Source organism: Stenella coeruleoalba, assembly GCF_951394435.1.
Source record: "Stenella coeruleoalba genome assembly, chromosome: 14".
In the NCBI taxonomy this organism is placed as follows: domain Eukaryota; kingdom Metazoa; phylum Chordata; class Mammalia; order Artiodactyla; family Delphinidae; genus Stenella; species Stenella coeruleoalba.
Window position 1 is genome coordinate 71,574,742 of NC_137160.1, and position 13,966 is coordinate 71,588,707.

A 13,966-nucleotide genomic window follows, 5' to 3' on the forward strand; every position below is an offset into this window, starting at 1 on the left:
CCTATTACCTGTGACTCGTCAGCCCCTCACTGGTGCTGGGAGCCTGTGGACGAGTCCCGGCAGCTCCCAGTCTGATCGTGTCAGGGACCCTCCCCTGGATCTCCCCAGCGAGGTGCCACTGACCTTTGGTGCTTATTTTTGTTTTGCAACGAAGAGATGGTTTGGGGGCTTGGGAGTCTGGAAGACATCTTTGGGGTGATTAATCTCGTTAAAGAAACACACCTGTGCATGGATCGTCTTTGCAGTGATCACCCAGTCATGGGCTGGAGGCCCAGCTGGTAGGATTTTGGAGCCGACATAAAAGACTCACAGCTACCAGGTACTCCATGCCTGGGTGAAAGACCTGGGGCTCTGGGTTTTGGTCTTGTTTGTTCTGGTCTGGTCTTATCTATGTCCGTCTGTCTGATGGCCCTGTTAAAGGTGGGCTACTGGGGACTGAGCTTCTTGGTGCCTGTAGCCAGGACCCTTAGAAGGATTTCGTTGCTGTAACCACCTGGAAGCAAAGCCCCTCAAAATGAGAAATGTTAACTCAAGTCCCCTGTGCAGCCCTCTCGCTGCATTCTCCCAAATTGGGAGACTTTGAGTAATGGATCCATGGAAAAGAAAAAAATGGTTTGTCTTGTTTGTTTAGTGACACTGCACGGCCACAATATCCTTTAGACTCCGGAGCAAAATGGTCTGAAAAAGAATCCTTAAATTACAATTCTGCAACTAGATTTAGTTTGTAAATGGGAAGAAGAACGGGATGAGCTGCATTATATTACAGTCTCTGATGTTGTATCAGAATAAACCTATGCAGAGGAGATACAGGGTTATGGTCCAACAGGAAGGGGAGACAGAGAAACCTCTTCTGCTCGATTCAAATGCAGGGAGGACCACTTGCCGTGAAGTCAGTCAGACACTGCGACTGCTCCTTCTCTATCCCCAGACGATGGCGTTCCTGCTTTTTCATTGCCAGGGTCTGAGCCACAGCCTCAGGCTCGAGTTCCGCCCCCTGTCTCCAAGAGTCAACAGATAGGAATGGTCTCCCCCTCCCGTACCTGCCAGGGAGCTACCCCAACTCGGGTGGGGCAATCTCCCTTAGCTGAGTCCCCACTGGGGGTGTGGATGCTGAGTCCTGGGTAGCCTGTGAGACGGACATGGGTCCACTATCCCTTTTCAACTTCAGATTTAGTTAATTGGGAGAACCATATGCCAGCTTACAGAGACGGCCCAAAGAGAATGGAAGATCTTCTTTCACCGATCTTTGCAACCCCCAACCCAACCTGGGCAGATGTTCAAAATTCCCGGTGGTTAGGTCCAGTGGTTAGGGCGCTCCGCGCTCCCACTGCAGAGGGCACAGGTCCCATCCCTGGTCGGGGAACTAGGACCCCACGTGCCGCGCAGCATGGCCACCCCCCCCCCCCCCAGACAAAAGGTTCAGGCAAAGTTTATGAAGTACCCTCCTCACTTCAGAAGGACATAGAATGGTGCTGGATAAAGCCACGGGAGAGGCAGATCAGCTGCACACGGAAATCGCTGGTAACCCAGTATGAGCCATGGCAAGTGTACCAACAGCAGACCCCCAGTTGGGAGGTGAATGCTGGGGATGGGCTAGAACTTGAACGGCATGGAGACTGCATTCTTGGAGGGTTGCCAAGAGGGGCGCCAAGCCAAAGAAGCCTCAGTGAAGTACAGGAGGTAAAAAGGAAACCGAATGAGGGTCTTCCAGAATTTCTAGACTGGATCTTTAAAGCCTACAGGCAATATACAGGTATAGACCCTGAGGCTCCACGGAATTTAAAGATGGCTAATATAACTCTTATTGGTCAGAGCACCCCTGATATACAGAGGAAATAACAAAAGGTGGAAGGGGCTTTAGGGATGCCTATGTCTCATCTTGTTTAAATTGCCTTCAGAATTGTTCATGGAAGGGACCAGTTCAGGAGAAAAGGGAACGACAGAGAATAAAACTGGCCACTCCACTGGTGACTGCCTTGACACAGGGAAGAGCCGGACCAAATGGATGACGCCCCACGAGGGACTCAGCAAAAGGTAAGAGGCCCCAAGCTCCCACTTGAATGGTGCATCCGATAGTGGGACCCCACCAGCGTGCATATTGTAAACAGGAGGGACCCTGGAAAAGCGTCCCATCCTCAGTAAGACTTAAAGGTAAACAGTTGGTGTGCCAGGTGATCAAGAATGACAGGTTGATTGACATCTATACATTAATATGTATAAAATGGATAACTAATAAGAACCTGCTGTATAAAAAAATTAAATTAAAAAAAAAAATGACAGAGGTTCTTCTAAATCCCATCGAGTCCATCAGTATCTCGCATGTGGAGCCCTGGATGACTGTGCCTGTGTGGGGAATCAGCCTTTGGATTTTCCGATTGATACGGGGACCACTTACTTTGTCTTAAACACCTGGCCTTCCAAACTTTCTTCTGAGACTGTTAGTGACTGGGGTGATGGGAGAAACCTTGAAAAAGCCCCTTCTCCAGTCACTAGACCGTCAGATGGGGAAACCCGTCTGAAGCACAGCTTTCCACGCATGCCTGAATGCCCCATTCCCCTTCTGGGACAAGACTCACTAAATACCAGGGTTACCTTTGCACCTGGGCAAATAGACATTCATGTACCCCCTGAGCAGGCTCGCCCACTGCAGACTCTACTGTTCCAACCCCAAAAGACAGCCTGTGACCATTCCGGAAGAGATACTGCAGAAGGGGAGCCAGGAGGTGAGAGGGGATGGGGGTCCTGGGAAGAGAGCAGAGACTGCTACGCCTAAGACATTCACCCAGTGATCCCTAACCCACACACCCTGCTCACTACTTTGTCTGGAGGCTTTTGTTCGTTTCCCATATTGGAGTCGAAGGATGGCTTTTGTTTTTTCTTTTTGCATACCCTCGAGTTCTGACTCCCAAGAGTTGTTTGCCTGCAGATGGGAAGGTCTAGATACAAGAGTTAAAAAACAGTGCTCCTGGACACTACTTCCTGGGCGGCGGGGGGATGGTTTAAAAATTCCCCCACGATGTTGGGAGAAATCCTGGCAAAAGATTTGAGGGAGCTTCCACTAAGGAAGGGATCCCTGCTCCAGTATTGTGGATGGTCTTTTGATTTCCAGTAAGACAGCCACCTAGGACCAGAATACGGTGTTGACTTTGAACTTCTTGACTGAAAGAGGCTATCATGGGTCCAAAAAAAAGGCAGAGTTCTCAGCCCTCTGTTAAATACTTGGGTTCTGAACTCTCACAAGGATAGAGAGACTTGCTCCCCGATAGAATGGAAACTCTAGACCCCCGGGGATTCCTGGGGGTGGCCGGGTTCTGCCCCATGTGGATCCCCAACTTTGGACTCATAGCAGAACCCCTCTTAGGAAGCTCTTAGGGGAGACGAGGAACCTCTAGACTGGAATCTTGGAAGAATAAACATCTGGAAAACCAGCTCCATCCTCACTGGACCAGACCTTATGAGGAACATGATGGGGAAACAGAAACCATGCTTTTGCTGCAGAAGAAAAACTGCAACCAAGATCATCCGAACCTTGGCTGGTTCCAGACCCCCAACAGTGACTCCTCCAAGGGGGCAGGTGAACCCCTTCATGGATCTTAAGCTTCTTTTCAGAAAGAAGCTGCAGGAAATCCAGGTGAGTGGGATTGCTGCAGTGGTGGCTTTGGTAATTCTCAGAAGGCAATTTAAATAACTTGTTAGATTACCAGAATGATTGTTCTTTTTTGTTATGCCTTCTCTTGGCTTCTAACCTCCCAGGCTTGGAAGGACAATTCAGTGATTACCTACTTTTGCCAAAGTTTGAGAAGTGCTAATCCCTTTAGCTGCTGGACTTGTGATCCAAAACCTTTTTTCTGTATTGGATCCCTTGACTGTGCCTGTCATTAATTTTTTGACTCTCCCTATCTTCACTGTGTCTTCAGATGTAACATATCAGATTAGGCTAATAGAATTTCCTGTCCCCTGTTTTTTCTTGACTAAGCTGAAATTTGGTCCTCTCCTCATGTCCTTGGATTTTTAAAGAGCTCTTGTCTACCCCTGGCAAGGTTCTACTTTGTCAGGATATTGTAGAAACTGTACTTAATTTTCCCAGGCTATGTCCCTTCCATATTTAATATCTAAGAATGTCAGATGTCTGACATTCTGTGTGCCCCCCTCAGGGTACATCTTCGTCTGTGGTTTCAGTTACCAATCTTGGGCCTATAAGTGCCTTGACAGCTGGTGTGTAGGTAGTAATTGTTTATTAAAATCAAAATGTTAACTTGAATCCAGGAATAAGAGAATATTTTCGAGTGAGTACTAAGCAGTTTGATTCCACAAGCTGCAACTCTTATCAGCAGGAAGTAGCCAGAATGGTTTTTGCCTTTATTCCTCAAGATTAAGGAATGATCAAAAATAGGGGGAACTGCCACCATGAGTTAAATCCATTTCACCTGTTTCCACTAAGGTTGTTTAAGACTTGCCTGTCCTCCAAGCAGCCCATAGCTAAACAATAAGGTATTTGACCAAGTTGTTGTCTAGGAACTTGGAGTCAGCTGTGTCTCGTTCAGCTGAGCTGGTTGAGACTGGATAGGACCACCCACCATTCACCTGGGAGTGGGCAGGGGTCCATCCACCATTCACCTGGGCATGGGCGGGGGTCCGTCGGTGACCTTTTAAACCTGCAGAGGCCTGTAGCTTACGCCTGTGCAGGATAATTATCACACCTTTTTCCAATCACCTGCCCCCTGCTCCCCATGCCTCCGCCTTGCAGCTTTATTCTTCATCTCCTAAATACCCGGAGCCCCTTGCCTTCAAGGAGAGGCAGATCAGAGATTTGTTCTCCTGTCTCCTTGCTTGGCTGTGTTGCGAATCAGTCCTCTTCGTTGCAAACCTCAGTTTCTCAGCATTTTGGCTTGCTGTGCATCGGACAAGAGGAGCTTACTTTGGTGTCAGGCCTTCTGCAAATCCCAAACTTGAGGGCAAAAGTGAGGTAGGCTGTTTGCCCCCATTTTACAGATGGGGAAACTGTGACCCGCTCAAGGGAACACAGCCAAGGTGACAAAGTCTGAATTTAAGCCCAGGTTTCCCTGACTACAGAATCTGTACTGCTAATATATATATTTTTTAACTCATGTACTGTAGCATTTCTGGGCGTGTCCTGGATGTTTAATGTCAATATTTGTGAATTAGGGCTTCCCTGGTGGCGCACTGGTTGAGAGTTCACCTGCCGATGCAGGGGACATGGGTTCGTGCCCCGGTCCGGGAAGATCCCACATGCCGCGGAGCGGCTGGGCCCGTGAGCCATGGCCGCTGAGCCTGCGCTTCCAGGGCCTGTGCTTCACAATGGGAGAGGCCACAACAGTGAGAGCCCCAGGTACCGCAAAAAAAAAAAAAAAAAAAATTTGAATTAAAATGGAGCTTTCAGTTCTCTGCTTCAAGGAGAAAACTTCTCACTGTCGACTGAAAAACAAAACATACAACCTGAAAGTTGAATTGTTCTTGTTCAGGGACATTACTGACGACTGCAGAGTCTTCTCAACTCTGAAGAACTGTTCCAAAGAGGTAAGGGAGGAGCCAGGATATGAGTTTTTGCGGGGGGGGGGGGGGCGGGGGTGCAGTTGAACACTCAGAAGATTACTGCTAATCACAAAAAGCATCTCAAGTGAATGAGTTTAGTGCCTTTCTATAAGAAGATGGAAGAATGTAGGCTCATTGAAATTGTTCCTTTGATATGCATCTTAATTATCTAGGACCAGTATCCTGTTTTTTTCCATCTTGAGTTCCACCTAGGGCACACAAACCCTCTGGGCAGCTGCAACGTAGGATGGCTTGAGGGATGGCCATAATCCATTGTCTACCAGAATGGCAGGCAAAGTTCTTTGCTTGCTGAAATGGCAGGCAACATTCTTTGCCCACACCGGGAAGCAAGAGAACCAGCCAGGCTCTTCTCAAGAGGATGTAAATTTAAAAGTCAGGAGGAAAAGAAGGTGAGAGACGGGGGAAGAGGGCAACCCTGGTAGGACAGAGAGGAGGCTGAGAACGCGGGGTGTTAAGTCAGACTAACAGGGTGGACAGCTGTAAACCATCAGTATTCTCACTTTACACCTAAGGAAACTGAGGCCCAGGGGACTGCGAGAGGGGCCCGCGGAAGGAAGAAACTTAAGGGAAAGACAATTGGAACTTCGAGTTTTCAGGCCGTACCCAGAGCGCCCCAAAACCGCATAGGCGGGGGTTTTCCGCACCTGGGGCTCCCGCTTGTCGCTCACGCCCCGCCTCTCCTATTGCTTATTGGTCCTTTCGGGCACGAGACCAATACAGGAGTCAGCCAATGGGAGTGGCCCACGGCGCGTCTTTCCCGGGAAAGCGGAGGCAGAGCGGGAACCCGGAAATGCGAGGCGCAGACAAAGTGAGGAAGCCAATACGCTGCGAAGAGGATGGCGGGCCGGCCAATGGCGAGTCGCCGAGGGCGGGGCCACGGGCTGACGGCAAAGGTCTCCGGAGCCGGCGGCCAGCCGAGACTGCGAGTGCTGAGAAGGCGACAGCAGAGCAGGGCCCGGTAGTGGCGCGAGGTGAGGAGAGGGTGAACCGGGAAGGGTGCAGCGGGGCAGCGAGCCCTGGGTGAGGTTCGGAAAGCGGCGGCTTCTCAGAATGACCTTAGTCCAGTGTCCTCGCCTCTTGGAGCCTGTTTCCCCCTTCCTAGCTAGTAAGGGCTGAGAGATTCGTGCCCCCAGAACGCTCGTCCTCCTCGGGAGAACTCCAGCCCCGCCGAGGAGCCCGCGCCGACCACCTGGACGAAGCAGTGACCCACACCCTCTTCCGTACCTCCCCATTAGAGCTCGTATCGCGCCTTTTCAGATGTTCTGTATCAACCGGCCAGGCTCCCCCAGAAACCTTATCAGTCAGTCCTGGGTCTTGGTCCAGTACCAGGAGCAGACGGGATCGGGTGCTTGGGCCCTGGTTATGATAAAAGAGGTGAAGACCTGGGTACTCTGGACCCAGGTGCACTGGGAATTCGTTCCCGAATGCCGCTGTTTATTCCCTGCAGGTTGTCTGGGAATTGACTTGCTTTCTGTGTATCAGTTTCTCTCGTCTGTAAAGTGGAGCCTAGGGGCTGCTTTCCTCCGTGAGGTGGTGAGGGGTAAGTGAGATAAGGCATTGCTAGCGCTCAGCTCAATGCCCAGCACACCGTAGTTGCTTAATAAATGCCTATTGTTAGTATGATGGTGTTTGCAGACCCGATCCCTCCACTCCCACTGCCAGCCCCAAGCACCTGCTCATTGTCACAGAAGGCAAGTGGTCACCCCCTCTGGCCCACAACCTGAGTTCCTCTTGAGATGCTTAGACTGCCCAAACTCTAGGTGGGATGCCTCCTGGACAGGCCAGGAAAAGAAGTCCAGAGCGGGGAACAGCATTGTGGCTAATACCAGGGTGAGGGCAGGAAGAGCTGACTGCCCAGGTGGCAATAAATCCGGCCTTCAAACAGTTGTACTTACCACAGAATGAGCCTCAGAACTACCTTAGCTGTTCTGGACATGTGTGTTATGTGTCTAGGGCACCCAGTGTTTGGGGTCAGGGGCCACAGATTTATGCTTAAGTGGGGAGGCTTTTGAGCCATAACCCAAGGCCGTCACTTGCTCACTGGGTGACTCTGGGCGAGGGCCTTCACCTCCCTGAGCCGGTCTCCGCTGGAGAATGGGGCAGCCTCAGTTCCTGCTGAAGATTGCAGGAGGGTACGTGTGAGGTCCTTAGGGTTTACCACAGGGTCTGGCGCGCAGTAGGTGTTTAATAGCAGTTGGGTGGCAGCACTGTTTTTCAGTCACACCGCCCTGGAGGCAGCACCTAATCCTTGCCTCACCCCCACCCCCTGGTCACAGTGAATTAAGAACCGTGGGGTCTCCAAGCCTCCCCTGAAGCCAGAAATGTGTCATCAAGGTATCGGTTCCCCTGCTTCACCTCCTGCAACTCCTGGTTCCTTGCAGATCCAGCCACTGTGGACATGTGCAAGGGGCCCACCCCTGGGTCCAGATGACACTCATGTCGATGGCTTCAGTGATGGCGGTGACTGAACCAAAATGGGTCTCAGTCTGGGGCCGCTTCCTGTGGGTGATACTGCTGAGCATGGCGCTGGGCTCCCTGATGGCCCTGCTGCTGCCGCTGGGGGCCATGGAGGAGCAGTGTCTGGCTGTGCTCAAAGGCTTCTACCTGCTCAGGAGCAAGATGGACAGGGCCCAGCCTACTGTCACCAAGTGCACCAGACCATCCACGGAGCTCAGTGTCACCTCCAGGGATGCAGCACCGCTGGTGGTCAAGACCAAGGCCTCTGCAGGTAAGACTGGCCATCTCGCCTCGACGCTCGTGAATCCCATAGGTATTTAGAGGGCCAGCTATGTCGTGTGTGCGGGGTACAGGGTCAGCCCTGAGCTCCTAGCCAGACAAGGTGATAGGTGGCTGAGATACATGTGGTGATACAGAAGCAGAGGGAGCCGTAGGAGCACACAGGAAGGCTCCCTGGAGGAGGGGATGCCTGAGGAGAGACCCAAGGGAAAAAGGTTTGAGGGGAGAGTGTTCCAGGCAGAGACCACAAGGTAGGAGAGCCCTGGGCACTTGAGGAACTAAAAGAAGTCTAGGAGGTGTGGCTGGCACTGGGGGTGGGAGGGCCAGCAGAAAAGGGCCAGAGGTACCGCAGGGTCCAGTTGAAAACCAGGGCCTAAAGGGGCAGGGGTGGAGGCAGGGGGAAGAAGGGACCCGCACCTCCAGAAGAAATCACCAGAACGGCTGCGAGCTGGAGCAGAGGTAGGGGAGGCCCGCCTGACAGGAGCTGCGGCCGTAGAACACAGCCACTCAACGACGGCAGGTCAGAGGAGGGGGCCAAGGAGCCCGGCTGCTGCCCCCACGGTAGAGAACAGCTCTGGGGCTGAGTGGACAGCGACCAGCACAGGGCCCCACTGGGCTGTAGGAAACAAACCTGTCTGCACATACAGGTATGGGAAGGGCATGTACAACATGGCTGGATAGAGCCCCCTGAGGCCATTGAGAAGACCAGCTGTCAGGGGTGACGCCGCCCCTGAACGTCCTCTGCCCCTCCCTGACCCACGCCTCTTTGACTCTTTTCTAGCCAGCAAGTTAGAAGCCAAAGCAGCTTTGAACCAAGCCCTGGAAATGAAACGCCAGGGCAAGCGGGAGAAAGCCCACAAGCTCTTCCTGCACGCCCTCAACATGGACCCAGGCTTTGTGGACGCGCTCAATGAGTTCGGCATCTTCTCAGAAGAGGACAGGGACATCATCCAGGCTGACTACCTGTACACCAGAGCACTGACCATCGCGCCCCACCACAAGAAGGCGCTGGTCAACCGCGACCGCACGCTGCCGCTGGTGGAGGAGATTGACCAGCGGTACTTCAGCATCATCGACAGCAAAGTGAAGAAGGTCATGTCCATCCCCAAGGGCAACTCGGCACTGCGCCGGGTCATGGAGGAGACGTACTACCACCACATCTACCACACAGTGGCCATCGAAGGCAACACTCTCACCCTCTCAGAGATCAGGCACATCCTGGAGACCCGCTACGCCGTGCCGGGGAAGAGCCTGGAGGAGCAGAATGAGGTCATCGGCATGCACGCGGCCATGAAGTACGTCAACACGACGCTGCTCTCCCGCATCGGCTCTGTCAGCATCAGCGACGTGCTGGAGATCCACCGGCGGGTGCTGGGGTACGTGGATCCCGTGGAAGCTGGCCGCTTTCGCACGACCCAGGTCCTGGTGGGCCACCACGTCCCGCCCCACCCTCAGGAGGTGGAGAAGCAGATGCAGGAGTTCATACAATGGCTCAACTCGGAGGACGCCATGAACCTGCACCCGGTGGAGTTTGCGGCCCTGGCCCACTATAAACTCGTCTACATCCACCCCTTCATCGACGGCAACGGCAGGACCTCGCGCCTGCTCATGAACCTCATCCTCATGCAGGCGGGCTACCCGCCCATCACCATCCGCAAGGAGCAGAGGTCCGAGTACTACCACGTGCTGGAGGTGGCCAACGAGGGCGATGTGAGGCCGTTCATCCGCTTCATTGCCAAGTGCACGGAGACAACCCTGGACACCCTGCTCTTTGCCACCACAGAGTACCCTGTGGCACTGCCAGAGGCCAGACCCAACCACTCTAGGTTCAAGGAGACGCTGCCTGTGAAGCCCTAACGCTCTAAATCCTCCCTTGGTGGCAAAGGATGTCCCGGGGGGGAATAAATCCAAGAAACTCAGCAATTCTAGAAACCTAGTCATCTCCCAGAGTAAAAGAAGATGGGTAAGAAACCTAAACATTCTTTACCTCCAAATGCTTCTTTAAAGACGAAAACTAAGTTATTAAGCCTTGTCCCTAAGATAACTTATAATTGAGCCCAGTTATTTATTTCCCTCAGAGCTGGTTAAATGTGTGCTGTCTGTGCTGGTGGCCCCGATCCTTGGGGTGGCCCCAGCAGGCTTTGGGGGCATCAGTGCTCCTTGTGTGACCAGAACACAGGTTCTGGAGCAGAATCTGCACTGAGGTGGGGTCCGGAGGAGTAACCCCTTGCAGCCCTTTCTGGAACCGGCCGCGAGGGTCTGTGACTACCTGAGAGAAGTCCGCACGGCTGAGGAGAACCCGGTCGCAGTTGTGAGAAGTGACTGAAAGCTTCCTTTCGTACAGGCGTTGGCTCCCCTGCCAAGAGGTTAGTGTTGTAACTAATCCTTACCGGTAGAGCAAATTTCTGAGATGTGAAATGAACGTTTACAGTATATCTAGTTAGATACCTCGCTTATTTCGAGGAAGGTTCTTTGAGCCATAGTTTGCAAACTCCGGTACCAGAGGCTGTTACTTTGCCACGTCGGCCGTTTCTCTAATTAAGAACAGGGGCGTGGCTAGCCTGGGTGCTTCGTATTGATGTTTCTCACACCTGCAGCAATTCAGACCAGATGTTTCAGTCTAAAGGTTCTTCTGGGTTTGTCACCTAACAATTAAATCCTGCTGCAAATCTGAAGACAGACGCCTCGTCAGTACCCAACAAGCATTTGTGAGGAGTCAGAGCGCCAGTTCACAGGAGCTGAGAACACTTGACCACAGCCAGGATGCGTCCCTTTAATCCACTCACCTGCCCCACAGCCACTGTCCCCTCAGGGAAGCAGAGCAGATTGCCTTGGAGTGGCCTTATGTTCCTAGCAACTTGTTAGAAGATAAACTGTTACATGTAACTAAAGCCAAGCTTCCAAGTTGGCTGCTGCTGCTTAGTCTGAAGGAGCACGGAGTAATTTTCTGAAAGATTAGTAAGTGAAAAGATGTATGAAATGGCCCCAAGTGATAGTTATTCAAACCTTGATAAAAAATATTTTTGTATTTGTATGCTGCCATAAGGTATTTCTTAAACCTTAACTCTTCTAATCGTCTTGCTCTTTATAAGCACACCAAGGAAGCCTGACAGAAGTGCTTGCTTTGTACCAGAGGGAGAAATTTGCACTTTAGCTATGTGAAGGGTATTATTTTAACAAATTACTAATAAAGTAAAGTATTTTGTTACATAAATGCCTGAGACTTTGCTGCCTTATTCAAGAGCTGTTCCCACCCATCTATCCTGAGGGGGAAGGAGGGATTCTTTCAGAACTTTAGCGGTATTCTTTATATTGTTCTGGGAGAAAAACAGATCCAAGATGGTAATTATTTCAACAAGACACCGAGACAGAACTGGTTGGTTACATTGACAGGGATGTATCGCTGATCTTGCACTAAGACACGAGTAGCTGAAATGGTTTTTCATGTATCTATTTACCATCAGTTTTTCCCCCCCAGGACTACATAAACCCACTCCTAGGTTTCTGAAAATCTATTTCTGGAACAGTCAACACCCTGCACCTGAATCGGGTCCTGCTCGAGTCTGAAAGGTCCACCTCTGTAACAAGCCCCTGTGGACATCTGAGAGGGTGAGGTCAGATGTCCACCACGTGACCTGGATTACTAAGGAAAGGTCCATGGCCCCTTGGTCCCCAACTGACCCACATCCTCTCACCCACAGAACGGGCCTCTCTGCAGGGAAGTGGATGGCCGGCCACCCCAGAGAACACAGGTTCTTCTGACTGCTCCACAGCCGCTGCTTGAATTCAAAAACACCTAACGTTCTGTGCAGAAGATAAAGATGAGGTACAGAGAACCTATCAATTAAAAAACTTATTTACAAAACAACATGAAATTGGAGATCTGCCTGGATGGTTGATAACATTAAGGTATTACTGCTGATGTTTCTAGAAATGATAAAAACCAAGGCCTTTAAGTCCTTAGAGATACGTGCTACAGTATTATTAGGTGACTGTCCCTCCAGAACACAGGATACAAGAGGGGCAGGAGGTGGAGATGAAGACGGGCTATGAGCTGAGCAATGCTGAAGCTCGATGACAGGCACACGGGGCTTAGTTTACTACTTATCTGTTTCAATTGTTAAGTTAAAAAATATAGGAAAGCCTGAATGATGCATAAAACCTTTAGAAACAGATAAATGAGCTGATTTTCATGACATAGGAAAGAATTCCGATTTTTTTCCCCAGAGTGCCTTTTATAAAGTCAGTTTCCCTACTGAACTGCTCACTTTCAAAGCAATAAATACTGGATAAAAGATGTGGGTAAAAAAGCTTGAAAGCTGTTTAAGTGCCAAACTGCTGTAAACTGAAGTTTAAAACCGAAGATACCACAGCAGAAATGGTTTAAATCAAAGTGCCAAGCGGATTTGACTTACAAAAGTTCTATTTACACACCCATTAGGTAAACCAAGGTACACCCATTTCAAAATACATATTTGAATGCACATCTGAGTACCTTTCGACAAGAAGTTTTTAAGAGAACTTCAGTTTAATAAACAAAGCTAAATGGGGAGAATTTAAGTTTGCACTTGACAATGCTATTTAAACAAAACCATAGGGCTGAAACTCAGTATTTAGACAAAGACACAGTTCACTAGTCACTAGGCAAAGAAAAACGTCCATAGCAGATGGCGCACAGAATTCCTATACAAATGTCACAAGTATTTTGCTTTTAGGAAACAAAACAGTGGGTTGACGTGTCATTTACAAATACGTAATATAAAAACGCACCGCCCCCGTGAACAAAAGCCCATCAGATGTTTTATGTGATGCCCCTTGCCCCACCCCTTTACTAAAATAGGCCATTCTGGTGAATTACTAACATCTGCCTTTCTGTCTTTTAAAAATTAAAAGAGTGACGGGCACATGTACTGTGCAGGGTGTAAGAGAAGTGTCTTATAAAAAGGGGACCAGAGGTGGCCAAAAATATTTGGACAAGGGGGGTCTCAAAACGGTGTGTTCGCGTTTCACATCTGTTTCTCACTCTTTAAGACACATCTTAGGAAACTGCACCCTGCGCCCAGCCTGTGGAGTGACCGTTTTCATCCTCTCGCCCTCAATATGAGGGAGCACTTAAAGCCTCTTTTTTCCTTGGACACCCTTTTCCCGTCCTACCTAAACCAGAGCAAGCGTGTGGTCACAGGCGCTGCACTGGGTCCTGCACAGCCAGGGCACAGCTGGGCACCGGGCGTCTTCCCGGCCAGCATCAAGTAAGGCATTTCCCTTCTCGCACAGTCCCACTCACTTTCTCAGCAGCAACTTGGCAAAGTCGGCATTGGACATCTTGGGTACCTCGGTGGCCGCCGGCGGTGGGGCAGGGCCGTTTTCAGCCTGGGCTGCGGTGGCGCTTGGGCGTTGCAGGGCGCGGGGCAGCAGAGAGAGCTGGGTCCTCCCCTTCCCCCGCCTGGAAGAGCAAACAATGCACGGACCTTCTGAGGCGACAATTGATGAAAATAAGCCAGGACGGTCTTAGATCACCGCAAGGTAAAAGGTGAAAAACAAAAACCAAGAAGGGTAATAAGACGAGCCCTGTTCTCCCTGACTTCGGCTATCAGGTAAAAATCACTTTAACCAACTTCGCCTTTTCCGCAATTTGGCGAGGGCCACGTCTGTGTAA

General features: G+C 50.7%; 2 protein-coding genes and 1 long non-coding RNA gene across 10 annotated transcripts in view; 2 read left to right on the forward strand and 1 right to left on the reverse strand.

Annotated features, from left to right (window-relative positions):
• Positions 1-4,811, forward strand: part of LOC307196911 — a 106,309-nt gene extending 101,498 nt beyond the window's left edge. Inside the window, exons 5-7 of one of the 4 annotated variants that reach the window (XR_013831285.1) lie at positions 1,899-2,034; positions 2,636-2,723; positions 3,362-4,811. This is a non-coding gene — a long non-coding RNA (uncharacterized lncRNA). Of the gene's footprint in view, positions 1-1,898 lie in introns of all 4 variants that reach the window. The other 3 variants (XR_013831283.1, XR_013831284.1, XR_013831282.1) reach the window with 3 other exon arrangements.
• A 1,660-nt stretch (positions 4,812-6,471) lies between these two features.
• On the forward strand, positions 6,472-12,097 carry FICD (FIC domain protein adenylyltransferase). Of its 4 annotated transcripts, none has more exons than XR_013831437.1 (5): positions 6,472-6,545; positions 7,956-8,302; positions 9,092-10,676; positions 11,789-11,919; positions 12,012-12,097. XR_013831437.1 is itself a non-coding variant. In XM_079943487.1 (4 exons), the coding sequence occupies exons 3-4, from the start codon at positions 8,002-8,004 to the stop codon at positions 10,165-10,167; spliced, it is 1,377 nt and encodes a 458-aa protein (XP_079799613.1). In that variant the 5' UTR covers positions 6,479-6,545; positions 7,022-7,114; positions 7,956-8,001; the 3' UTR covers positions 10,168-11,684. The 4 variants fall into 4 exon arrangements, 1 of the variants encoding a protein (XP_079799613.1); XR_013831438.1 differs by adding an exon at positions 7,022-7,114 and having other exon boundaries at positions 6,479-6,545; positions 11,838-12,036; XM_079943487.1 differs by lacking the exons at positions 11,789-11,919; positions 12,012-12,097 and adding an exon at positions 7,022-7,114 and having other exon boundaries at positions 6,479-6,545; positions 9,092-11,684.
• An 81-nt stretch (positions 12,098-12,178) lies between these two features.
• Positions 12,179-13,966, reverse strand: part of SART3 (spliceosome associated factor 3, U4/U6 recycling protein) — a 53,323-nt gene continuing 51,535 nt past the window's right edge. The window contains exon 20 of one of the 2 annotated variants that reach the window (XM_079943485.1): positions 12,179-13,753. In XM_079943485.1, coding sequence (XP_079799611.1) covers positions 13,591-13,753 — 163 coding nt within the window. In that variant the 3' untranslated portion in view covers positions 12,179-13,590. The remainder of the gene's footprint in view (positions 13,754-13,966) is intronic. The other variant, XM_079943486.1, reaches the window with a different exon arrangement.

What these genes read in the sequence shown, in the direction of transcription:
- FICD (XM_079943487.1), top strand. Translation starts at nt 8,002, where the DNA reads ATGACACTCATGTCGATGGCTTCAGTGATGGCGGTGACTGAACCAAAA. An exon ending in CAAGACCAAGGCCTCTGCAG is followed by an intron (nt 8,303 to 9,091) that starts GTAAGACTGGCC and finishes ACTCTTTTCTAG; the next exon opens with CCAGCAAGTTAGAAGCCAAA.